The 27,299-nt window shown below is 41.5% G+C and overlaps 2 protein-coding genes across 2 annotated transcripts in view; one reads left to right on the top strand and one right to left on the bottom strand.

Annotated features, from left to right (window-relative positions):
- Positions 1-562: 562 nt before the first annotated feature.
- Positions 563-4,395, bottom strand: LOC136768533 (zinc finger protein 436). Its single transcript, XM_066722784.1, has 2 exons — positions 4,101-4,395; positions 563-2,661 (listed from the first exon to the last, which is right to left on the bottom strand). Exons 1-2 carry the CDS (start codon positions 4,255-4,257, stop codon positions 1,127-1,129), a joined length of 1,692 nt encoding a protein of 563 aa, XP_066578881.1. The 5' UTR covers positions 4,258-4,395; the 3' UTR covers positions 563-1,126.
- A 32-nt stretch (positions 4,396-4,427) lies between these two features.
- The window catches only part of LOC136768563 (zinc finger protein 585A), an 81,361-nt gene continuing 58,489 nt past the window's right edge, over positions 4,428-27,299 (top strand). Inside the window, exons 1-4 of the mRNA XM_066722830.1 lie at positions 4,428-4,639; positions 5,883-6,050; positions 8,931-9,140; positions 24,970-26,463. Coding sequence (XP_066578927.1) covers positions 6,029-6,050; positions 8,931-9,140; positions 24,970-26,463 — 1,726 coding nt within the window. The 5' untranslated portion in view covers positions 4,428-4,639; positions 5,883-6,028. The remainder of the gene's footprint in view (positions 4,640-5,882; positions 6,051-8,930; positions 9,141-24,969; positions 26,464-27,299) is intronic.

Raw genomic sequence — 27,299 nt, 5'->3', positions numbered from 1 at the left:
TATTACTATTTCTTAGCAGATGCCCTTATCCAGGGTGACTAACAAAATATAAGAGCAATATTAAAGTGCAATACAGAATTACAGTCTAGAATTAGATAAAACATTATTAAAAATTGCAAGTTAAAAATTACATAAGTGCATAAGAGAAATATGCAGTTAATACAAGTCCTACATCCTAGATTTGTGAGCTAATAATTGCATACAAGATGTGAAGGAATGGGACAGACCATGGGCCCTATATAAAGTAGTACCTGCAGAGACAGAGAGGTTAGGAGATCAGAAATGGGAGGTTTAGGCTGGCTGTAACCTAGTCAGTATTTTTTTTCTAGTACCTATACAAAGGCTGTTTGCGTGTTTGTATTATTAGTTTTGTCATTGTTCTGTAATAACCACCAGAACTTTGGACCCACTACACCCCCTCAGGTACAAGACTTTTTTTTAACTCAAGTCAATTCAGCCGAATCCAGGTGGCAGGCAGAACATGTACAGACCAGTGTCACATCTGGGGGCTCATCTGGCAAACATCTGTGAAGAGTTGCAGAAAATAGCACGAGACTGTGTGTGTGGTAGAAGGTTGATTCTTTATTCTGGCAGCTGCAGGGGAGCCTGACCTGAGAAGTTTCCTCAGTCAGTCTCAACATTTTTAAGTTACATTTGGTATTTTATGGGTTGTGTACAAGACAGAGAAGACACTTCTTTCCTTCTTGATTGGTTCAAAGAAGCTTACTGAGCAAACTGTAACTAATTAACAAGAGACATTTTTATTACTTACTACATAGACTTTACGAATGAATAATCTCTTGGTGAAGAATGCTAACACAGCAAATTCTGTTAAACAAGATGAACAGAATGCAGAGCCTTAGAGATATGATAGCTATATTTGAAATGATAGAAATAATCTCTACTGTTGAGAAGGGCTGTGGCATGGGCTGACACAGCCTTTCTTGGGGTGCAGTGATGTCTATGAGAGGTGGGCTTAGGCGTGTGAAGACAAGGACACATACATGACAGCATCCAGTTGATAGACTCTGGCCCTGAGCACTTTTCAAATGAAGAGTTGGGTGTAGGCCCTCATTCAGAACCTCTTGACACTCTCACTGGTATTTCTGGCTCGCCTCCTACGCTCTTAAATGTTATTGTCTGTGATCTCTCCTGTGTGAATGCGCTGGTGAGATTTAAGACTTACTAAATGACGGAAGTTCTTTCCACACTGGGAGCAGCAGTATGGTTTTTCTCCTGCATGAATGCGCTGGTGAGATTTAAGGCTTCCTGACCGAGTGAAACTCTTTCCACAATGGGAGCACCAATATGGTTTATCTCCTGTGTGAATGCGCTGGTGAGATTTAAGGTTTCCCAACTCACAGAAGCTCCTCCCACACTGGGTACAACAGTATGGTTTTTCTCCAGTGTGAACACGCAGATGAGATTCAAGACTTACTAAATGACGGAAGGTCTTCCCACAATGAGAGCAACAGTATGGTTTCTCTCCTGTGTGAATGCGCTGGTGAGATTTAAGTTTTCCTAATTCACGGAAACTCCTCCCACACTGCATACAGCAGTATGGTTTCTCTCCTGTGTGAATGAAATGGTGAGATTTAAGTTTTCCTAACTCACGGAAACTCCTCCCACACTGGGTACAGCAGTATGGTTTCTCTCCCGTGTGAATGAGCTGATGAGACTTAAGATTTCCAGAACGACTGAAGCGCTTCCCACACTGGTTACAGCAGTATGGTTTCTCTCCTGTGTGAATGAGCTGATGAGACTTAAGGTTTCCTATCCGAGTGAAGCTCTTCCCACACTGAGTACAGCTGTATGGTTTCTCTTGTATGTGAATACACGGGTGAGACTTAAGTGTTTCTAAGTCACTGAAGCTCTTCCCACATTTGGAACAGCGGTATGGTTTCTCTCCTGTGTGAATGCGCCGATGTCTTTTAAGGTTTCCTGGCTGAGTGAAGCACTTCCCACATTGTGGGCAGCTGTATGGTTTCTCTCCCGTATGACTGCGCTGGTGAGATTTAAGGTGTCCTGAATGCCTGAAGCTCTTCCCACACTGGGAGCACCAATGGCAGCCCTGATGTTTCACAGTTTCCCGTGAGGGGGGAGTGTGGGAGCTGGAGGGTCTGGGATGCAGCTGTCCACACTGTGTCGATGGGCTCTCACCCCTCCTTACACTGTCACTCCCTCCACTGAGCTCTGTTTTCAAGGAAATGGATTCTGTTCCACACTGAACACGGAGCTCAGGTTCCAGGTCACTGAGGCCTCCTGTAATATTCTCCAGTTTAGGATCACAGAGTCCATATTTCAGAAGAGTGTGAGTGTCTATCTCAGATTCATTGGACTCTGTTTTAATGTGAGCAGACTCCACACTGGGTTCAGGCTGTGTTCCAGTAGAGCCCAGCTCAGCACCAGCTGCACTGGGTCCACACTCAGAACCCAGTGCCCTGGATCCCTGTATTAAACCCTCAGTGTGTGGCTCTGCTCTGTGGCCAGACTCCAGGCCACTGAGCTCCTCTTCAGTGGTTCTACTCCTGGGCTGCTCAGTTAGCCCATCTTTATCTTCAGTGTCCTGCCTCAGACTGGAGCCCCACTCCTGCTCACAGGGCTGCTGCTCAGTGGGAGCTCTTTCCTCAGAGTCAGGGAGAGCACTGGCCTGTACAGCTCCTGTGGGAGAGACAAGACATGAAAAGAGCACTGAGAACAGAAGATCTGAGGAGAGGCTACTAGTACAGGTCAGAATAGCATCCAGGCAGTGTGTATCACATATCTATACCAAAAACACTATCACTGTGAAACAAGAAAAGAGAGAAACCTCCATATCAACTCAATTTCAACTGTAGAAGTGAAGCGGGAGTTTCACAGTGCAGATGTACAGCAGCAACATGGCTGTCATGTGAATGTACCTAATAACTCTTTCACACTATAACATTATAAGTTCACGGAACACCTACGTCATCAAGAAAAGAAAATCAATCATATGAATTACTTATGCACTGATTTGTTTATCAGCAATATTTTAAAGTCCCTTCTATAGCGTGATTTTAATCTGATCCTTAATAGGATTGTTGTTATGATGCATTGTCCTGAAAAAATTCAAAATGTAATTTTGCCACTTGTCACCACTCTGAGGGATCATAGTCTACTGTAGGGGGGTTAGCATTTCTCCTGATTTCTTATATTAGTACCTACCAGTTTTCATGCACATATATTGTAAATATTCTGAGAAACTGATGTCCAATGCTTGTTGTGTTGAACAATTCTAGTATATTAAGCCCCATTCACACTGGCTTTGAAAGCGGGCAAATTGACATCACGAACACAGATTGCCGGCAACAGCGCTGTAGCCCTGAGAATGAGATGGCGATGTGTCCCGCCACTGTGTTTACTGGGTTATTGCTTCTAAGCAGGGCACCGGTTTGGCTCGGACTCACTACCAACAACAATCAATCAGCAGGGAAATGCAAACAATACGTCAATCTAGGTGCGTTTTCGCGCTATGAATAGGTCCTCAGGCTGTGTGTTTTTGCGGTGTGGTCACTGGACCCAGCGGTCACAGAGCATTTGAATGAGTATGAGACTCTGCAAAATAGCCGAGCTCGGTTCGACTGGAAAACTTTCATGGTTTCGGTTCTTTTTCAAACAGAAAACGAACCCCACATTTCACACAGTAACATGTAGTTTTGACTGTACAGTAGCAGTTGCGCATTTGTTCATTTACTTATTGTTACCGGTAACATCAGTGATCTTACAAATCGTTTCCAGACGAACTCGCACGTTTGTACACAAGCCGAGTGTGAACAGTGAGCCCTGACTGATACATTGTATCACAGCAAACGAGCCGATTCAGTGTGAGCACAAACTAATGATCGCGTCATAGACCAGACTGAATAAACAACATGAAACCAGTCACACTATCATATAAAGACAATACATTCACACTCTACACACACACACACACACACACACACACACACACACATATATATATATATACACATATACATATATACACACACACACACACACACACACACACACACACATATACATATACACACACACACACACACACACACACACACACACAACAGTAACAGTGTTACCGGCAGCAGCAGCTCCTCCGGTCTCTCTCTGCGTCTCTCCGCAGCTCCGCTCTCGTCTCCCGGCTCCTCGGCTCTTCTCAGGCGGCCCGTCCGCTCCAGAGCTCAGCCCGGCCAGAGCCGAGGACAGGCGCTGTGTGAGCCGCTGGGAGAGAGACATCGGTCGGCGCTCAGATCCACACACCGCGTTAAAACACAGCGAAACCCCGGTATCTGATCCACTTCCGTTCACACAGGGACCCGACGAGCAGAACCGGCGCCGCTGCCGCTTCCAGGCGCCTCAGTGACTCCGCTCCGGCGGCGCTGCTCTCGGACTCACCGCGCAGACGCACTGCGCACACAGGTCACTTCCGCTCCTCAACTTCCGGTCTCTTGTTAATGAGCGCAGAGCTGAATTACTTTATTTAGAAGCGGCTTCTCTGGTGTCGTTGAGCGGTTAGTGTCTGTGTTGGGAGGAGGTGCAGTGTGAGCAACACTTGATTAACACGTTATTCTCAATGGCAGCTTCAAGGTTACCTCCAATAGCATTGAATCTCAACCAGGTAGGAAATAAACTGTGATCCATAGTGTGTTCTGGGCCGATGTCATGTGACGGGGCCGGTTTTACCCAATGGGCTCCATTAGTCTGGATTTGTTTTGTATTATTATTGATTAGATTGTGGAATACACATGTTTTATACAAGAACAATAGGTTTTCATTAAACATCTTGCTCCTTTATAGTAAGTTGAATATCAACTCACATTTAAAATCTGGCATCTGGCCAAGCTAAAATAAAAATAAAATTGAAAGAACATCTCTGCAAACCAGATTTCAGGCACACTTCCTAGCACAAGTGAACCAGTGCTAGGCTAGTTATCTGAACTATGTACAGTGCCTTGCGAAAGTATTCACCCCCCTTGGCATTTTTCCTATTTTGTTGCATTACAACCTGTAATTGAAATAGATTTTTATTTGGATTTCTTGTAATGGACATACACAAAATAGTCCAAATTGGTGAAGTGAAATGAAAAAATTACTTATTTTAAACATTTCTAAAAAAAAAAAAAAAAAGAAATGGGAAAGTGGTGTGTGCATATATATATTCACCCCCTTTGCTATGAAGCCCCTAAATAAAATCTGGTGCAACCAATTACCTTCAGAAGTTACGTAATTATCTAAATAAAATTAAAAAATTGAAAGATATGGCACCACAACAAACCTGCCAAGAGAGGGCTGCCCACCAAAACTCACGGACCAGACAAAGAGGGCATTAATCAGAGAGGCAACAAGAAGACCAAAGATAACACTGAAGGTTTATGGGTGTGTTTCACATTTTTAAGAACAATATGCAAAATGAACAAAAATTATATTTACATGTAAACCCTTGTTGGAAATATTTCTTGGGACAGGAGTCTTCAGCCAAATTCAGTTTTATGTGGAGGGTCAGTCTGGGGGAAATTCTACAAGACTTCCTCCCAACGTGTCATCTAGAAACTCTTCTCTCACACAGGGTGTGGGAACTGCACAGCACCTGGTTTCCTGGCGTCATTCCCCCCAAAATGGGTTAAATGTGTCATTCTAAAGAACATTTTGTTACATTTTCTACACATATTTAAAGTATTATGTTCTATACAGAGGTATATAAAAACTTCATACATGCTTCCAGTTTACATGCTCACTGGACACTTTATTAGCATTTCTGGATCACGTCCTGATATAATGACTTGTGTAGGAATTGCATGAACTGTGTGAGTTTTCAGAGCTGCTGTTCTCAGTGCTGCTCTCCTGTGTCGTCTCTCCCCCAGGAGCTGTAGACGCCAGTGCTCTCCCTGACTCTGGGGAAAGGGCTCCCACTGAGCAGCAGCACTGGGAGCGGGAGCGGGGCTCCAGTCTGAGGCAGGACACAGAGGCCACAGCTACTGAAAGCAACCAGCTAAGCAAGCAGAGGAAGATGGCAGCATGGAGTTTAGCAAGTAAGTAAGTCCTACATCCATGAAACCTTGTCCATTCATCTCAACACTTACTACTACAACTTTGTTGTGAGAATATAACAATTCCTGTTAAATATTTGGGTCATTGTCCCACAGATGAATAATGATCTCATTAACCATGATGCACAAAGGTCCTAGAAAACATCTAATAAACCATTTGCTGATGAATGAGTTAACATGAATAAGCACTGATCATGTTTAGTAAGAATATCAATATTTTACTTTGTTTGGAAAGGTATTTAATGTTATTTCATAAGATCAATACATTCATCATGGAAAATCTGGTGACTATTTTGACAATTCTTAGGATTGACAAACATCTAAATATGCCATCCTCGAAATGAGTCATGTTTATTCATGTTAACAAAGTCATTTGTTCATGTTAGTTACTGCCTCCGAATATTCAGACATGAAGAAAGACAAACCAGCTTGCGCGGGTGTCCAGTGGCAACAACAGCAACACACCGGTTAATTTAAACTGTATTAGACAGTAAACTCATAAGGCTGTCAGGATGGCAATCCCTCCTAATAGCACAATTAATGTCTGCTTGTCACATCCCATTTGACATTACCTTGCTACACTCCCCCCTGTCGTCACTTGATGTCACCCTTGCTCCCCTTCTCCAGTATTTTTACTTATTGAATCATTGCATCTCCCTACCTGCACTAATCACCGCACCTGAATTGGCAGTTAATTCTTGATATCAGCAATTGTATTTCCGATTATCAAGAATTGTATTTCTGGTATCAGCAATTGCATTCTTGATATCAGCAATTGTATTCTTGATATCTAAATGCGTACTAATTAACATCTGGTTAAGGATTAAATGTCACAACGGCGTACCTTGAATTGTTGATATTGTATTTTTGATACAGGAGCAGGGTCAGGATATGAGGTCATTAGAAAGGGCAGGCAGGGGTACCCCCTATCCCCAAGCAGATATCCAATAAAGTGCCCTAAATTGTCACAGAACACAATTACCATAGGTTGCACAACTTGTAAACATTTTACTGTCCTCTGCCTATATGGTTGATTCTGTTGCAGAATACTTTGCATATATCAGTCCAAGAAGTAGGATTGAAAACCTACTGCTTGGTTTCAAATTAGCAATGCGTCACTGTCAAGATACACCTTGCTGAAATCTCTGGTACAATGTGGACTCTCGGAAAATGTGAGAACCATGCACAGACCCAGGCCACTTGGCTTCCACATTTGTGATCAGCTGCTGTGCGTCACAGATGATCTAACCAGAGGAGGAAGAAGCTGTGAATGCAACAAAAATGTGCAAAAAACGCTTTAATGCAACACACACTCTTTTATTATTTTATTTTTTGTATTTCTTGGCAGATGCCCTAATAGGGCGACTTATAACATAAGTGCAAAACAAGTGCAAAAATACAGTTCGGTAAAGGCATCAATCATTACAAATTCAATTGAACTAAAACAGCAATTCAAGATAATACATTTTACAAATTCTAATTTACAATTACACAAGTACAGTAAGTGAGGTCCTACATCCTGGACAGTGAAAGTTAAGTGCTGTCAAGATGTAGGGTCACAGTCAGAGGTTATGGGAAAGGGAGCAAGGAGGAAAACAATCAAGAACGCAAGAAGCATAATAAAACTCTGTGAAATGCTATCTAACGGGGATAAAAGGACTAAAGCTTGCTTTCAACTGACTATTCAAAACTGGACGATTCCCAATGATTTACTAGGGCAAATTATACTAAACAGAACAATCACGAGGCTGTTATCTGTACTAATTATCTTTACTGAAAGTGACAGCACAGCAGTTCAGCTACATTATTATTCAATTAAATTATGAATATGAGCAAAGTAACATTTTAATAAAATACTATTGCAGCATGACCAATATTCATAGCAGAATGCTTTAAAACTGAACTTCCAGTTTGTTTTTACAGATGCTTTATTTTTGTGAGAGTTGCAGGTTGCGATTATTTGGAATGTGCTTGTTTGAGCATTAATTATTATTATCATACATTTGACCTTTTCTATCTGTCTAAAAGCCTCATGTCTATAACAAAGAGCAATGTAAGCAGGGAAAGTATTCAGTTGTAGTACCGAGGGTTTTCTATGACTTTCACAATTCTGGCCAGAATCTGCAGATTCAGAATATTCTCAGAAAACCATTAGCTAAATTGGTCAAAGTTTGTGCAGAATAACAAGAGTCTGGATGTCATGAACATCCTCTATCATATAGTCATCAAGGGTCAATTGCAATGAACTTGCAGAGCCAGTGCGTAGCTGCGCACAAACAACGGGCTCATCTCCAGTTAGTGCTGCTCTCAGTGACTCTAAATGCTCAATACATGATTTATTAATCAAAGCAAAGAATAATCAAACTGGGTTGCACCAGCTGCACTGTGGACGGGCAGTGCCCCCCGTGCCGGCCCTGAATGTAACTCTGCTCTAAGATGTATTTTGTTCTGCTGATTTAATTATACTATTGTCTTATCTAATCGTACCTCAAGTTTTTTACTTAGTCATTGTGTTTTTGTATAACTATTTAGAATAGACATACTAACAGGGTTAACTATTAATACCTCATTCAATATATTTGTGATTATTAGGCTTCTCTTTATATTCCTTTATAAAATGATATATGTGTTTTTCTTGGGTGTGTCTTTATATTGCTTTGCTGTGTAATTATTATGTGTCTTTAGAGTGATCGGTTTATTGGAATTCATGTTGAGTTCCTGTTGTAGTGTGCTGTGGTTTCTCTCATGATTTGGTGTGAAACCTTGTTTTGTAGTGAGGTCAGAGACTGCCTCGCAGTATTTTAATTTTGAGCTGATGTTTTGTTTAATCTCTCCCTCCTGGCTCTGGTCTGGATCAAGCAGGCATGTCAGAGCCGAGGTGTGTAGGATCTATTGACAAGACTGTGACTTCACTGGAGGAGGAGTTTAACCTCAGAGAAAGATCTGCAACAGAAAGAAGAGGCGATTACTTTCAGCTCCACATTCAACCAGCAGATGTTGGCAGATACTACCGGGCAGCAGTCACGTTCAAATCTGTGAAACTGGGCAACAGGACTTGCATTTGGCTGAAAGGTAAACCTACTTTAATTGACATTGGATCTTAATCTTGCTTTATGTAATATTTAATCATACAATTGAAACTATTCTGCAGTGTTACTTGCGTTACATGAATGCAAGACCTTGAGCAGAGGAGGTATCACAAGGTTTCTCCTGTTCTGCTTTAAAACACGTCTGTCATGGAATCTTTTGAATATGTTTCTAAGATTGAGATTTGCCTGCCTTCTGTATATATTGCAGCTTGAACAGATTATGTACGATCTGAATACATTTTTAACAGATTAAAAAGGTTCAATGGCTGAAGCGTTAGGGTTGTGACTGTGATGCATCACTAAATAAAAACTTGACGAGATAATTGGGTAACAATGTAGATTACGTATCCATTATAAACAATCTATTAACATGTTATCAATTATGATATACTATTGTAAATTATAAATATAATGCATTATAGTATATTTAATAACATACTTTATAACATGTATAATAACATGAAATTTACGTGCCGACATCAATCTTTTATCATAATCTACCAATGCCGCTTATTAGCTGCTATAAAACATCTAATAATGTCTGAACCACCTCAAATGCGAGGGTTATAGAGATTTGAGGTGGCTTGCAGATGCTACAGAATACATTTATTGAGAGCGAGAGAGAGAGAGAGATCCGTAGATAGACATAGAGATAGAAAATAGCGAGTTAGATAGAGATACAGATTTAGAGATAAGTGTAGAGATAGTTATAGAGATATAGACTTAGTGATAGATTGATAGATTGAGAGGTAGAGAGAGAGAGTGAGAGATAGATTGAGTGAGAAAAAGCCCCAGCGCTGTAGATACAATTCTGTTTTTAAATACAAATCTTTAACTTACACCAGTTGTCCAGCTGCACAATCATGTCCCTCCAACACATTTGCCTCTTCAACACAATCACTATTCCTGGTGGGGCTGCACGATTATGACCAAAATGATAATCACGATTTTGATCAATATTGAGATCATGATTATTTATCAGGATTATTAATTGATTTTAGGGACAACATATTTTTATTGCACTTTCACATTTAAATAAACAGACCACTGCTTTCACTTCCATGTTGTGCTACATTCCTGCTAATGTACAAATCGTTGCATCAAAATAAGACTGGTCCTTAAAGTGCATCATGTCCTAGAAGCAAAATATAAATGAAATTGTACCCGAAATATAGGCTAACTAAAAATATATATGCCATCACAGAATGCAACCAAATGAAAACAATTCAGGCCTATGCAAAACAGGCAGTAACATAGTGTTTACAGGTTTGTGGCAAGAAACACCAGCCTGTCAACATATTCTGGCTTTGAGGGACGAGCGAAGGCAGGTCACTACATTTCCCGCAGTGCTAAAGACCCTCTCTGAAGGGGAACTTGTGGCTGGAATGCACAAGTACTTTTTTGCCAGTTTCGAGAGTCTCTGGTGTTCCCTCCACCAGTCCAGCGGGTCTTCCTCACTGTCAAGGTTGTGTAATTGTAGGTAGGACAGTAGTTCAGAGGCTATAGCTTGTTGTTCGTGGTGGGGAGAGGGTCTTGGTGTGGTCCCCTCAGTGGTCTTGAAGAAGCTCCCAAGGTCTTCTTTTTCTTTGAAGTGGGTGCATCCTCAGCAGTCTCAACATGGGGGTCAGTTGGGCCCATCTCCTTGAAAAGAGTATGGTAAATAAAATATGAATACCAAATTCAAATCTAATTAAACATATTTAACATCCATATCGAGAAAGTAGATTACAGCACATTACAGCACTTGATTTCATAGCACATTATAATCTACTTCATTTCATTAATTTATAATCAATTCTGTATATGACTGTATGTAATCACAATAATTACTTGCTACCATCATGCCTGCAGGTGCAGTCCACTCCATCTCAGAAGTAAGTCTGGCTTGGATTGGTGCAACATTGTCCTTACTGACATATCTGAGCTTGAACCGTGGGTCAAGAGCAGAGGCCATGTCAAGCAGTTCTTGTGTCAGAGGGGCCTTGTATGTTTCATCCAGGTAGCTCAGGATTGTGGTCTTGATGGTGCATGTTAGGTCTGAATCATCATCCTTCACTTTCACCCTCTGCTGCTCCAGGACTCTTTTTGTCATGGTCTGCCTTTATCCCCACCTTGTGCGGCACTCGGTCTTCAAAGCCTGCTCTGGAAGCTTCAGCTCCCTTTGTGCCTCTGCTAGCTCCTGTTTACGCCTCCAGCTGTAGGAGAAACTGCTCACCAGCTTTTTGCAGAGGCCCACTGCACGGTCAATCCGAGGATCTCTCCTTGCATTCTCTAAAAAAGAACATGGGAGATTCATATGTAAAATTAAAGCACAGAATAAAACCTTATTATCTGTTTCTATATACACTTGATAAACAATCCCCATCATATTATTGTTATATTACTATTATTATTAACAAATTCTTCACACACATATTAACACAATCTGAAAAAGGAGGATTATAAATTTGCTAGCGATAGCAAAACTTGTGTGTAGTAACATGAAAAATAAGGTAGAACAGTATGTGTATATTATTTCCAGTCGACGTGATCCCATTCATCACAAAGATGAAATCAATAGTTATAGTGTGTAAAAATACTAATAATAAAAATGTGAAGTAAAGAAACTGACTGAAGATCAGGAGAGAGAGAAGGGGAGGAAAAAAAAACATGCATAAAGGAGTCAACAGCAGACACACCACTAGGGCATGTGAAAGGGTTACCGTTTCAAGGGTTGGAAGCGGGTCCACAGGGTTGGGAACCTCTCTGTGACAGGTTGTCAACGTTACACTGGCAGTGAAAAGAGTGTAAAACCTCTAAGACAGCTGTTATTGACAATGTCTGTGTTAGAAAGGTGTTTAGTATAGTAAAACATGTACACTACTTTCTGGTTACCTCCATTAATGGCTGCATATTTGTTGGGTTTATTTAGTGTTATGTGATGGTGGCAAGTGATTCTGCTGTTGGGTGAACAGAATAGTCAGTATGCTTTAAACTACACATTACCAGTTAATGTTTAAACTAAAATGAAGTACATATTTTCCTGTTGTTTATTTAACTGACAGAAGTATAAAGAAATTTAAGCAGTATAAATACAACAAAAAACAATATAGCATTGGCAGTTACTGTTCATCCACTCAGCTGCAGTGGCTGGCAGGGCGGAGACGGGCATGCCTAGGAGGAGCCTGCACGCACCAATAGACAGAATAGACCGCCTGTCCAGCTGCGCAGATGAGGGTCGAACTGCGCAGGCGAAGGCTTTTTCCATGGGAGATTAAATCAGATAAAATACATAGTATGGTCTTCTGTGGTTTCTGAAAACTATAATGATGCTTTGTAAAGGTTATATGGAACTTACTTTGGAGATATAAAGATGCATATTGGGGGAATATAGCAATAAAAAGGGGCATGATGGTATAAGTCTGTTTGATTATTAGGGATAGGAATGGGAGGGACCATGGGCCCCTTTTTCTTTTTGTTTCTTTTTGTAATAAACTCCAGAACTTTGGACCCTCTACACCCCCACAAGTACAGGACCCTGCGTGGCAGGCTGAATGTGTTCAGACCACTGCGTGACTGTGGGGGGGCTCATCTGGGAAGGCTGGATCTATCATTGGTACTCATCTGGACAACCTGCAGCCCATTATGGATAAGCTAACGATATAAAACACAGACAATCTGAGATCTTAAAAAGAAACTCCATCCTCTCAGCTACATTGCTATACAATCTAATTGTCTCTGGCCCTCTACCAACATTACACAGAGGGGATATGGCCTTTAGCAGGCTGTCCTCTCTTAACAGCTAGCTGCCAAACTGGTGTACATCAAGGAATTTCGCTTTTATGAGCAATTGGGATGGTTTTGGGAAAGCTATGGCTTATACACAAAAGCTCCTTCCCAACTGGAGGGGATGTTATCTGACAATATAGCAAGTTGTCTAAAAACGTGACTCTTCAGAGCACCGGTGAGGCTGCAGTCCTATGCTCCCAGCATAGCCTTAGCATAGATCCCTGGTTGCAGGCATCCAATAAAATACATAGTCCTGAAATTAAATATAATACCAACAAAATTAATAATGATCCTATCAAAACTTTTCCTAGGCATGGGTATCTTCCTTCCTCTCTGGGCCCTTGCTTCAACAATCTAATAAAAGTTAACACTACACTAGGGCTACAACAAACAACTATTTTAATAATTGATTAATCAGTCAATTACTACTTTGATTAAATCGATTAATTGGATACAAACAAATTCCAGCATTAAATGCAAATGTTTTATAAACAAAAAACTAAAGATTTGAGTTTTTTCTTATCTTGCATAATGCACTCTTTAAAACAACTTGAGATGGCTGTTATAAAACCAATAGAAATCATATGTGCAATAAAAAGGGTTCTATTGCATGTAGTGCATACAGCAACAGGTATACTCTTCAGTTTGTAAAAGCTAAACTGCTTTTGGGTCACTGATGAAGTGTGGTCCGGGGGGTGGCAGGGGGCAGTGGTGAAGTGAGGTCCTGGGGATGGGTCGCTGGTGCAGAAGGTCCAGGGGGTGGCGGTGGGCAGTGGCGAAGTGAGGTCCAGGGGGTGGCGGTGGGCAGTGGCGAAGTGAGGTCCAGGGGGTGGCGGTGGGCGTTGGCGAAGCGAGGTCCAGGGGGTGGCGGTGGGCAGTGGCGAAGTGAGGTCCAGGGGGTGACGGGGGGCAGTGGTGAAGTGAGGTCCAGGGGGTGGCGGTGGGCGTTGGTGAAGTGAGGTCCAGGGGGTGGCGGTGGGCGTTGGCGAAGTGAGGTCCAGGGGGTGGCGGTGGGCAGTGGCGAAGTGAGGTCCAGGGGGTGACGGGGGGCAGTGGTGAAGTGAGGTCCAGGGGGTGGCGGTGGGCGTTGGCGAAGTGAGGTCCAGGGGGTGGCGGTGGGCAGTGGCGAAGTGAGGTCCAGGGGGTGACGGGGGGCAGTGGTGAAGTCAGGTCCATGGGGTGGGGGTGGGCAGTGGCGAAGTGAGGTCCAGGGGGTGGCGGTGGGCAGTGGCGAAGTGAGGTCCAGGGGGTGGCGGTGGGCAGTGGCGAAGTGAGGTCCAGGGGGTGACGGGGGGGCAGTGGTGAAGTCAGGTCCAGGGGGTGGGGGTGGGCAGTGGCGAAGTGAGGTCCAGGGGGTGACGGGGGGGGCAGTGGTGAAATCAGGTCCAGGGGGTGGCGGGGGGCAGTGGTGAAGTCAGGTCCAGGGGGTGGCGGGGGGCAGTGGTGAAGAGAAATCCGGGGTTGGCGGGGGTTGGTGCTGGTAAAGTGAAGAGGGGGGGATCAACCGTGTCAAATCCCTAAATTCCCCCAGGTTCAAAATATTATCCGCCAGCATTTCTCCCATACTAAAGTTGCCCCCAAATTTCCCCCGGGCTCAGAGACTCGGGCGGAACTGAAGAGCCCCGACTTCAGCGAGAAGCGCTTATGTGACGTCACGCAAACATGGCGGCACACATGCTTTGTACACCGTACATGTAAACAATCGTTTTAAGCCTATTATAAGCTATTACAATAAACCATGAGTCAAATTCCCTACATGATATAATAACAAAACCTGCTATGCTTGCAGAGACAGGATGCTCAATCTTTAGTTTTTTTTCGGTAATGACATATGTATATACACCATACGAGGAATGGGAGGGCTTTTATTTTGAAACAACAAGAGCCGTCTGGTTGTATTGCTTCCCGGAAGTGGACTCTTATTGTTTCGAGCTTCACGCTACTCCACAGATACACATGAGTTACACCAGCGCGCAGCCAGAGCCGCGGTTACTACAGGCGCCTGCGAACAGCAGCGGAGCCTCTGCGCATGCGCCTCCCGGTGCTTCGCTTTACTTGGGTTAGTGTGAGTTGAAGCGGAGCAGATACCGGGGTTTCGCTGTGTTTTAACGCGGTGTGTGGATCTGAGCGCCGACCGATGTCTCTCTCCCAGCGGCTCACACAGCGCCTGTCCTCGGCTCTGGCCGGGCTGAGCTCTGGAGCGGACGGGCCGCCTGAGAAGAGCCGAGGAGCCGGGAGACGAGAGCGGAGCTGCGGAGAGACGGAGAGAGAGACCGGAGGAGCTGCTGCTGCTGCTGCCGGTAACACTGTTACTGTTGTGTGTGTGTGTGTGTGTGTGTGTGTGTGTGTGTGTGTGTGTGTATATGTATATGTGTGTGTGTGTGTGTATATATGTATATGTGTATATATATATATATGTGTGTGTGTGTGTGTGTGTGTGTGTGTGTGTGTGTGTGTGTGTGTAGAGTGTGAATGTATTGTCTTTATATGATAGTGTGACTGGTTTCATGTTGTTTATTCAGTCTGGTCTATGACGCGATCATTAGTTTGTGCTCACACTGAATCGGCTCGTTTGCTGTGATACAATGTATCAGTCAGGGCTCACTGTTCACACTCGGCTTGTGTACAAACGTGCGAGTTCGTCTGGAAACGATTTGTAAGATCACTGATGTTACCGGTAACAATAAGTAAATGAACAAATGCGCAACTGCTACTGTACAGTCAAAACTACATGTTACTGGGTGAAATGTGTAACACTGGGTAACACTTACTATTGTGTGTGTGTAGAGTGAGATTTTTTTTTCTGTATATTATGTATGTATGTGACTGTTTTCATGTTGTTAATTCAGTTTAGTCTATGAAGCGATCATTAGTTTGTACTTACTCATTTCTGGGGGATACTTTAGTGTCTTGGCGTTTATAAATCTGTTTATATTTCTCAGAGGAATTTAATAAAATTGAGTCCCAACTTAAATAGGCCAGAACGACAATCACATACCAGTGTGTTTAACTATATTGTATAAAGCTTTTTTTTAACAATTAACAAAGAAAAACATGTTCAAGATCATCTTATTGTATCACCCACATCCTCACAAGCCTCATAACATCTTACAGTGGAGTCCCCACTTGAATACTATACAATGACTTCACACACCTAAGTGTGTAAACCTTTTCACAAGTAGCCCAGGGAATAAAGCAACCATTTCAATATGAGAAATCAACGTGCAATTGTAGAATGAAATCTGAACCGTGTGTGTGGCAGTTGTCCAGGGAGTCGAGTGAAGTCTTCACTAAGATAGCAGAGAGCCACACGAGTCCCCACTTATATATCCCAGGACAACACACTATTTTAAAGACATAGTTTTTATAAGCAGTTTATCAAGTCATTTTTATATTTGGTTGAGTAAAATCAAATTCTCGTATCTAAAATACATATTTACTGATTTTATGTGGAAATGTGAATACAAGGTAAATATTTTAATATCTGGACTATTTAACTATAATACTAGTACTAGTTTACTAGTAACTGGACAAGAGTGTCTGCTAAGAAATAAAATAACTAGGATGTATTTAATACTACTGAATGAACAGAGTTAGGAGTGGAACTTATATCTTTAGTTAGATATATATGCTAATGAAATACTTGTTTACTCTCAAGCAATTGAATTATCTTCCTGACTTCTTAAGGTTTTCATTTTGTATGTATGTATTTGCTTGCTATTATATACAGAGGAGTTTTTCTGTTTCACAATGTTTTTTTGTTTTAATTTATTTAAGGATACAGGTTTGTGCAGCAAACAGCTTCAACTGTGAGATAAACACGTGTAGAATGATAGTCCCCACTTGGTAATACAAATTCCCACTATAAACACACACACATTTATTCTCTTTAAATGATAGTGTGACTGGTTTCATGTTGTTAATTCTGTTTAGTCTATAAAGCAATCATTAGTTTGTACTTACTCATTTCTGTGGGATATTTTAATAGTGTCTTGGAGTTTATACAGCTGTTGTCTTTAGGTTATTTCAGTGTGCACATACAGCTTGTCTTGAGGTTATGTCAGTAAGCACAAGAAAAAACCTTATTTAAAACCAGACAGTAGGTTTTAATTTTCCATGTATGCCCGTGTTATTTGGGTCAAAATGAAAATACAAATAGGATGAATACATTTTCATTTTGACCCAAATAACGCATGCATAAATGGAAAATGAAAATGCAGTTGTGGGATTGCATTAGCATTTGAGTAAAGTCCACTATATGCTTTCATACTGTACGATTCCATAAAACAGAACACCCATCAGTGGTGGTGCACTCTCTTAATAAGCGATAAATAAATAGTTGAATGTTGAAACATGTCTTTATGGTGAGGTTGGTGTAGTTTGTTGTGTGTCATGCTTTAATTTAGGGAATTTCACAGCCACATTGCAAACTCAAAATAAAACTCAAATGTTTTACTTATTTACCATTAATTTGTTAGTTTACAATATACATTTATATTTTGAATTTAATATTTATGGCACTAATTTGATAATTGCCAGCAATTTTCCAGCCAGTGTCCTAGTCTAATTTCTGGTGATTTGTCGGCAACGGGTCTGTGTGAATAGAGCAGGAAAGTGTTTGCCGGCAAATTCAGCATCCCGTGCTTGCGTGTCGACGCAATAACCGATCAGAATAGGGGCGCATTTTTGAGACCACAACACAAAGGTGAAGCCACCTTTGACCAAGAACTTGACTGTAACTAGAAACAGAGCGGGTCGTTAAAAATAATATAGTCACAGCGATTCTTGATGAACCAACATGTTGGAGTATGTAATGCTAACAATTGTCACACACATGTCAGATGTTCTATACCAATACATCTTACAACATATATTATCTCTATACAGGCAAACGTGTTACCCCTCACACTGGGTTTGTTTAAAACAAAATCGATTCGGTTAATTTTCTGTGAAACAATGTATCGGTCACTGTGCTGCTGTTCACTTGCCTTGTGTACAAACTGCTCAGTTCGTAACTCTGGGTCGTTTTTTGATCAGATAATATTTCAATAATCAATTGAGCTTGGTTCGTTTTGTATTAATAAAATATTTACATTTTACATGTTTAGCGCATATAAGAAATGGCAGCATAACGCGTACACTAACAAATCCATATGACGGCAATAAAGTAACTACATGCAGTGGTCTAACACATTTGACTACTTCTGATACAACCAAATAATACACAGGTGTGTTTACATTGTGCAGGATGTGCGCAGATCTGACCAGCAAAGCAATTCAGTTTCACGATCTGTGAGGATTGTCTGTATCATGAATGCATCCAATATTTAAACTCTGTATGCAGTTATTGAACACAATATGCTGCTATTGTGAATATTATAATCCGTGCACATTGTGCTGTCGAATGGTGATTTGTTTTGCCTATATAAGAATATACAATAACACAGTGTGATGTCCACTAAATATCCATCTAGGAGTTACTGCTACTGCCATACCTTTAAACATATAGTGCTGCTTTACATAATACATTAAATCAATTTGTTATGTCTGATACTTATTTTCTCATACAAAGTACAAATAAGCCGCAAAATCATTGAAAAATTACTCGCTCACACGCAGTATCTTTAGATCAAATTGAACGCTCTGATGTATTAACTGATTTGCATTATATTCCATTTAGAAATACCTTTGTAACACCCTTGATGAATATACCCCAATATCCAATTGTTGTTACTGATGTTACCGTTGACAATAAGTAAATGAACAAATACTATTGTGCATGTTATGTTAACATGTACTGTACAGGTTTTTAGGAGAAATGTGGTGGTCATTTTCTTTTTGAAAAATAACCGAGACCCTCTGTGTCACATTCAAGTTTTCCAACTGAACTCAGTTATTTTTACATGGTCCAAGACCAACTCTTTCATTATCTCGGTTTGTTTGCCAATCAAAATTTATTGGTCAAATTTATTGGGTCTAGTGACCCCACCGCAAAAACACACAACCGTACAGCCTGCTCATTGCGCGAATACACACCTAGAGTGACGTATCGTTTGTGTTTCCCTCCTCACTAGTTCTTGGTAGTGAGTCTGAACCGAACCCGCAACCTGGTTAGAACCAATAGCCCGGTAAACACAATGATGGAAACTGTCAAAATATGGGTCCAGTATATGAGTCCCTGTCTACTCTCCCGGATCCACGGGCTTCTGTAGCGTCTCATTCCCATGGCCGCAGTGCTCTTCCCGGCAATCTGTTTTTGTGTGAATGGCAATTTTCCGTCATTCAAAACCAGTGTGAATGGGGTGCAACAGAAAAAAAAAAGGCAAACGTTGCTGGCAATTTTTCGGCATTTCAGTGTGAATGGGGCTTTAGGTTGACCAGCTGAAATAATAAACTAGAAACCTTCACCCCCTCGCATCTACACTCGAGATAAACTTCTGTCTCATCTTTTTACAATACTGAATAAAAGTTTACAATACAATACATTTGCTTACTTAAGTTTTATCGGTCTCGGGAGCAGTAAAATGTTCAAAACACCCCTCATTTGACTCCATTTAAAGCACTCTCATTTAGTGATCACTTTTAGCATGCTGCCATTTTTTCCATTTCCTAAAACTGATGTTTTTTTTTGTTGTTTTTTTACCAATACAGCAAATCTGTTTTAGAAGCTTTTTGATTGGTTAACACTCACAACAAACCTCTTTGATATCAGTAAAGCACAGAAAAGTGTGCTTAACACACTGACACTTTTCTTTTATATTGAAAAACAAGAATGTTGCAAGAAAGCTGTGTTTATGCAAATGTTTTTTCCGGAAAAACTTGATTAATCGACAGAATACTCGATTACCAAATTAGTCATTAGTGACAGGCCTACTCCTCCCGGCTGATGGGAGTGGTGTACTTTTGAAGACATAATCCTCTGCTTCCCTAAGAAGTTCCTTCATCTCTGGTTAGCAGAGTCAGCTGCAACGGTACGGTTGGGAGGCAGTTGCTACAAGCAGGGAAAACTTATCTGAATTGGGATCCAACACACAGCTGAAACAAACTTTTATGTTTTCCTTCATCCTCTGTGCCAGACCGGTCAGGTACTCTCTGCTTTGGGAGTTCACTGAAAGGTGGGTCAAGTGAAGAAGGGAGGGACTATCAGGGTAGTGACATTGTGTCACTCTGTAGCAGCTTTGTTTGTTTAGCAAAGGGCTCCAGTAGCTCCTTCAGTGTGTGTAGCTTCTGCCACTCACTGGGCAGCATTACCGTCCCAGCCCATCTCATCAGCTATCTGGCACACTGCTTCCTTGATCTGAAGCAGCCTTGCTGTCATGCTGTAGGAGCTGGACCACGTTTTATCTACAGTCTGCATGACGGAGACAACGTCTTCATCTTCAGCTGTTCGGGCAGGTAAACCAGTCCGCCCAATCCATTTGGCATCATCTATTGCTTTTTGTTCTTTGGAGTCTGGCTTATATTTGGTTGCTGTTGAGAGTCAGAGTGGATCAGATAATATCGAAACTTGATAAATCGTAAAAAAAAATCTATGTATATCAACTGAAAAGCTAACATTAATGGAATTGTAATGTGACGATTTTAAAGGTGCAATCAGCAGTTGCTACATAAATATTTGGATTTATAAATTAAATGTATGTACCCTATTGATTCTTGAAAAATAAAACTGACAGTATGATTCACAAGCTTAGTTCATTGCATAAATTGAAAAAACGTAAGCTTGTTTTACTCCTGTTTTTGTAAGCAAATTAAATGTAAACGCATACATGAGTATTCAGTTCAATAGCTACATACATACAAACTGGTCACTGACTGATATTTATATTGAATACTGCAATGATTTCAAAACTTTTATTCCAGGCTGATATGTAAAGATGTTTAAAGTAATATTAAGCATCTTGTTAAGCCATACTGTAGCCAAGTGTTAATTACGCTTCCTGCTGTAAGCGTTTAACGTGGCTTACTGTACTTATAAGCTAGCCTAACCAATTATATTCTAACTTTAATAATTACAAGACTCGCACCTAGTTTAACTTCACACAATCTGTATCATCTTCATGTTAAGCCCGTTACAGTAAACCATGTTAACCACATCTTCACATTTGGGCACACTACAATAGGGTCGCATTCTGCGGAATCCCACTGATCCCATTGGCAGAGCAGTGCAGATCTGGCAGAACTGCGGTAAACTGCGCTACACGAATGCGATGACCAAATCTGTGTGTTGCACAGCATGTAAACCTGCAGACAGAGTAATGCATTCTGGGCATGGCAGTTTTCATTTGAAAGTTGTAGTGGTTTCAGTAAATCCTAGGAAACAGATGAAGAACAAGTTTATTATACAAAACATAAATGCAGGTTAACATGAAGTGAGGAAAACAACTAAAGATGCGAGTCGGAAGAAGACCCTTTGTATGTTTTGATAGACAATAGGTTACAGTCTTCTCAATCAAATCCACTTGTACAAGCTCAAACCAGTTGGAGGAGCTCAAGTTACCCTATGCATACCAATAGTTGTTGATTTAAGTATTCAAAAGACAATCACTGTATACAATTCAAGAAATGGCGGAGGCAGGGCAACATGACCAAGGCTGATGTCTGTCAATTGTTTATAGTCTGTGATCTCACCATTTAGTTTTTCTCCAGGTTTTGTGGCTGTGGAAGAATATAGTCTAGTTCCAGAACTATCTGTTCCCTTTCTGAGGTGATGTGCAGAGCAAGTGTTTTAGTTTCATTTCCAGTGCCAGTGGACTGTCACCTTCCTCATCTTTTAGGCAGGCCTGCTGAGAGAGTTGTTTCTTTCTCTCCACTTAGGGCATCTGTGAAATCACTGAGTGGAGCCAAGACATCCCGAACAGTTTCCAAAGTTGTCATGTTTGTGTCTCTGGGCATCAGGTGCCACTTCTTCCTGTCCTCAGCCAGAACAGCAGAGACTGCTTGCTGCTGCTCACAGAAGCCTTCCTCCATATCATAGGTAGGACCCCATCTGGTGGGCTCTTCATGAATTATTGTATGGTGTGGCAGCTTTAAAGTCTTCTGTTTGTCGTTCAGCAGTCTTTACATCTTACTAGATATTGAGAAGACGGAGACAGTCTTGCGGAGTCGGGACAGACAGGCTGCCACACAATCAATGTCTGTGGCTTTGTTACTGACAAATGCAGATTATGGCCAAAACAAGGTATCCAGGTTTAGTCACTAAAGGTGTTGCAGTTGTTGGAAGCATTATCTTGGCAGACATTTTGGCCATGTCTACTACCAAGGAATCTGTGACAGTATCATCCAGTGCTTTCTTCAGACTATCAGCTGTGTGGTCAGAGTGCAATGCTGAGCATCCTAAGCACCAGGACTGCATTTCCCAGGTTTTTGGGATAAACTGGACTATGTTCAGCTCTGTTTGTCCAGATCTGTAGTGCATGAAAAGTATGTCTTTGGTGTCACTCTAAACTGTGCACTGATTATAGACCTTGTCAGAACATAAATTTTGGGAATTTCATTATACATAAACAAATTACCTGAGGGGAGATACTACCTTTTTGCACAGTTGATGTTTCTGAATCCAGCCTTCTCAACTGTATATACTGGGACTTGGTCCACACAGATGAACTCTGTCACTGCCTAGTTGAGCTTTGTTGAGCCTATTAGCATCTTTGCCCTCCTTTGGGTACTTAGCAAAAAGAGCAGGGGGGTAAGTTGCTTCTGAGTGGGGGAGGAATCACTCTGAGACAGAGGAACTAGACTTCTGTAGTTGGGGAAAAAAAAAAAAACGTTAAAGAATTATGCAGAAGGCCTAATTAGTTTGTTTGATACCACTCCTAGAATGCAATTATTTTTTAAATATCAGAATCTAGGACTATGTTATGGTATATTGTAGACTAATGTTTCACAAATAAGAAAATGTGTTCTAATGCTGTCTTTATACATTTATACCTTTCAATTAAACATTAAATGGGCAATGGCTAAATCTCTGTGTATAACATGATAAAATCACATGTATCTGACTTAGCTAGTGATGCACATATATATTAATTAATTTCTGTTGTGGGTACAGGGGATGCTTTGATAGCTTGGGGCATATGCATGAGTGCATTCATTTATTTCATGGACATAATTGCAGTGAATTCACTGTCAAAATTGGAGAGTGCAGAAATACAACGTCTACGTGCAAAACTATACTTGCAGTTTTTATTTTACACTTGCAGTTCAATTCTGCACTCGTTCAATATAGTTTTCACTATAGGTCTGGAATGTTTATCCTCAATGGGAGACCAATGCTTGTGCTGCAGAACATGTAATATTACTCTCTCCTATGATTTTAACTCACTATTACATCAATCATACATGAGAAAACATCAATATATCTAGTGTATGTAAAAATACAATTATTTAAGACCTAATTTCAAACATTATCTTGTTCTCCTTTGTGTTTCCCCCCCTACTAACAGTATCTTAGAAATGGCATTGCAGCAGCACAACACAGACAGGTCCCTGATCTGCACGTGTCATTAATGCACTATGTATTTAAACTAGTCGAGAGGTTAATACACTGGTTTTATTTTAACAATATACACATCTATGTTCAATACAATAATCGCAAGCATATTAACAATGATCTGATAAAAAAAACTATGAATATTCAGCCAAATCGTCAATTCCACCTGATAAAATGGTATAATTATCTAAATATAATAATCAAAGTGTGTGTGTGTGTTACTTAAATGTGCATTGCACAACCCTGTGGAAGCAGCAGTGTGAACTGTATTTCTTCTGAAAGCGCTTCACTGCGCTGTGATGGGTGTGACCAGCCCTTCACCATGACCATAAGTTAGGTAACCATTTTTATAAAAAAACTCTAAAGGATTTTATGAAAAAACAATTAAGTTTTGTCTGCACGCACACATGAAACCATGTTAAGCAGACTCTCCCTCTGCTGCCATGTTGTCAGCCATGATTAAAGAGAATGGAGAGTGAGTGTCACAAGAAGTTCCGTGTACGCAAACGCAAAACTGCAAATGTGTAAATGAGATTGAATGGAAGTGTAAGTGTAAAATAAAAATCACAAGTGTACAAAATTCACTTTTACACATTCAAGCTGTATTTCTGCGCTCGCTAATTTTGACAGTGAATTCACTCCATACATAACTGGGGTAACTAGTCAACTCACCCGTCTTCTTTGAATTGTTTAAAAAGGTTGGGGTGTTTGTCTGACGAATGGTTTGTCGGATTGGACGTGTGGCCTCCCTTTACAGAGGTACGCTTTAAAGCAGCACTTGCACAGCGGTGCTTCTGTATCTCGGGGCTTGCCTTTTCCGTCAGCCTGGAAGCCAAAGAAATTCCGTATTTCACTTCGGGCCCTCTCTTTGTCGATACGTTTCCGTGCTGGTGGTGCTGCCCTCTCTAATCTCTTCACTTTTGCTACTTGGCTTATTTGACGGTGAGTCTGCGCTGTTTACACGGTAATAACCCTTGTGCTGGAAGAAAGATTTGGAGTTTGCAGTTCTAATCAGAATTAATTATGTGCACGGGAAAAACTGCAAAACACAAAACCCAAATGTATTAAGCAAGTATGATACTGTTTTTCAAACTTGTCAAGGAAGAACAAAGCTTATATATCCATTCTGGGACATATCCTCAAGGGGCTTCACATTTTACAAAGTGTCTGATTGGTCATTTTTAATAACTATAGCAGTGAAATTATTGGTATTCTAAACTAAGCCTTCCCATCTCATCATTACTCATGAATAATCATCATTAACCTCTAAATTGCCAGATGCATTAGAAGGTCATTTGCAGTTAATACATGCAAGAAAGGAATGTAAGTCGCTGATAGAATTCAGGCAATTAAAAGTTACTGAAGAGAGCACTCCAGGGTCACAGCACACGAAGGAAAAAAGCAGGATAGGACTTCTATGTTTTTCCTCCACACCCTGCGTCACCGCTCTCAGCGTTATAGGTTGTTGACAAATATTTTTCACCATATTTGTAGTTGATGAAATTAACAGAGCTGCTGTCCTCAAAGCTCTTCTCATGTCTTGTCTCTCCCCCAGGAGCTGTACAGGCCAGTGCTCTCCCTGACTCTGAGGAAAGAGCTCCCACTGAGCAGCAGCCCTGTGAGCAGGAGTGGGGCTCCAGTCTGAGGCAGGACACTGAAGATAAAGAGGGGCTAACTGAGCAGCCCAGGAGTAGAACCACTGAAGAGGAGCTCAGTGGCCTGGAGTCTGGCCACAGAGCAGAGCCACACACTGAGGGTTTAATACAGGGATCCAGGGCACTGGGTTCTGAGTGTGGACCCAGTGCAGCTGGTGCTGAGCTGGGCTCTACTGGAACACAGCCTGAACCCAGTGTGGAGTCTGCTCACATTAAAACAGAGTCCAATGAATCTGAGATAGACACTCACATTCTTCTGAAATATGGACTCTGTGATCCTAAACTGGAGAATATTACAGGAGGCCTCCGTGACCTGGAATCCGAGCTCCGTGTTCAGTGCGGAACCAAATCTGTTGCCTTGAAAACAGAGCTCGGTGCAGGGAGGGGTGAGAGCCCATCGACACAGTGTGGACAGCTGCGTCCCAGACCCTCGAGCTCCCACACTCCCCCCTCACGGGAAACTGTGAAACATCAGGGCTGCCATTGCTGCTCCCATTGTGGGAAGAGCTTCAGTCATTTAGGGCACCTTAAATCTCACCAGCGCGTTCATACGGGAGAGAAACCATACAGCTGCCCACAATGTGGGAAGTGCTTCACTCAGCCAGGAAACCTTAAAAAACATCAGCGCATTCACACAGGAGAGAAACCATACTGCTGTTCCAAATGTGGTAATAGCTTCAGTGACTTAGGAACACTTAAATCTCATCAGCGCATTCACACAGGAGAGAAACCATACTTCTGCTCCCAGTGTGGGAAGGGCTTCACTCAGTCAGGAAGCCTTACAACTCACCAGCGTATTCACACGGGAGAGAAACCATACACATGTACACAGTGTGGGAGGGGTTTCACCCACTTAGGACACCTTAAATCTCACCAGCGCATTCACACAGGAGAGAAACCATACAGTTGCTCCAAATGTGGGAATAGCTTCAGTAACTTAGGAACACTTAAATCTCACCAGCTTACTCATACAGGAGAGAAACCATATTGGTGCTCCCAGTGTGGGAAGTGCTTCACTCAGCCAGGAAACCTTAAAAAACATCAGCGCATTCACACAGGAGAGAGAGCATACAGCTGCTCACAGTGTGGGAATAGCTTTAGTGACTTAGGAACACTGAAATCTCACCAGCGTATTCACACAGGAGAGAAACCATACAAGTGTACCCAGTGTGGGAAGAGCTTCACTCAGTCAGGAAACCTTAAAAAACATGAGCGTATTCACACGGGAGAGAAACCATACTGCTGTTCCAAATGTGGGAATACCTTCAGTGACTTAGGAACACTTAAGTCTCATCAGCGCATTCACACAGGAGAGAAACCATACAGCTGTTCCCAGTGTGGGAAGTGCTTCTCTCAGGTAGGACACCTTAACACTCATCAGCGCATTCACACAGGTGAGAAACCGTACTGCTGCTCCAAATGTGGGAAGGGCTTCATTGTGTCAGGAAACCTTAAAAAACATCAGTGCATTCATACAGGAGAGATCACACAGATTACAATTTAAGAAAGTAGGAGGCGAGCCCAGAAAAACATTCCAAAGCGCAATGTATCAAAGTCTGGCAACAACTTCCCAGAAACAACCCAGAAACCACGTAATCACTGCTAACAAAGTGGCATTACGTCACCCCAGCATCTGACCAGGGTCTAATTGGTTTTGAACTCGCTGAAATCAGACTGGGTAGGTTCCTTGGCCTCCTCTTGTTCTCAGGGATAAAGACAATGTAGAAAGAGGGTCTGTACAATGTGGTGAACTTAATTATTAATGTACCTCCTTGTCACTTTGGAATCAATAAATGTTAATTGTGCTTATTAATCTATGGTTGCATGTCTATTTTTACATGATTGAAAAATAATCCATTTTAAGACACCCAATTCCCTACAGCATTTAAAAATGCTTGCAAAGTAATCAATAATAGGACAGTGTGTTTTTGTACGTACATAAGAATGAACACACGTAATGAGAATCAACTGTTATAGAAAGATTAACCCTTCAAAGTTCATTGAGCATGTTTACTCTTTAATGGTTAATTTTGCTTACTTTTTCATTTATTGTAATTACAACTCAGGAAAAACATGTGATTGTAATTTGTATTATTACTAACTTAGGACTGTCCTCATACATTAAAAAAAAAAAAAAACTCCAATCTCTTTCTAAAGCCCCTCCAGAACATTCTGCGTGTTTAGGACTGCCCAGTGGAGCAATGTTTTGTGCTGCTGCCCCACGGCTCCT

The sequence above is a fragment of the Amia ocellicauda genome, chromosome 14 (genome assembly GCF_036373705.1).
Source record: "Amia ocellicauda isolate fAmiCal2 chromosome 14, fAmiCal2.hap1, whole genome shotgun sequence".
Classification (NCBI taxonomy): Eukaryota; Metazoa; Chordata; class Actinopteri; order Amiiformes; family Amiidae; genus Amia; species Amia ocellicauda.
This window is presented reverse-complemented; position numbering and strand designations above follow the sequence as displayed.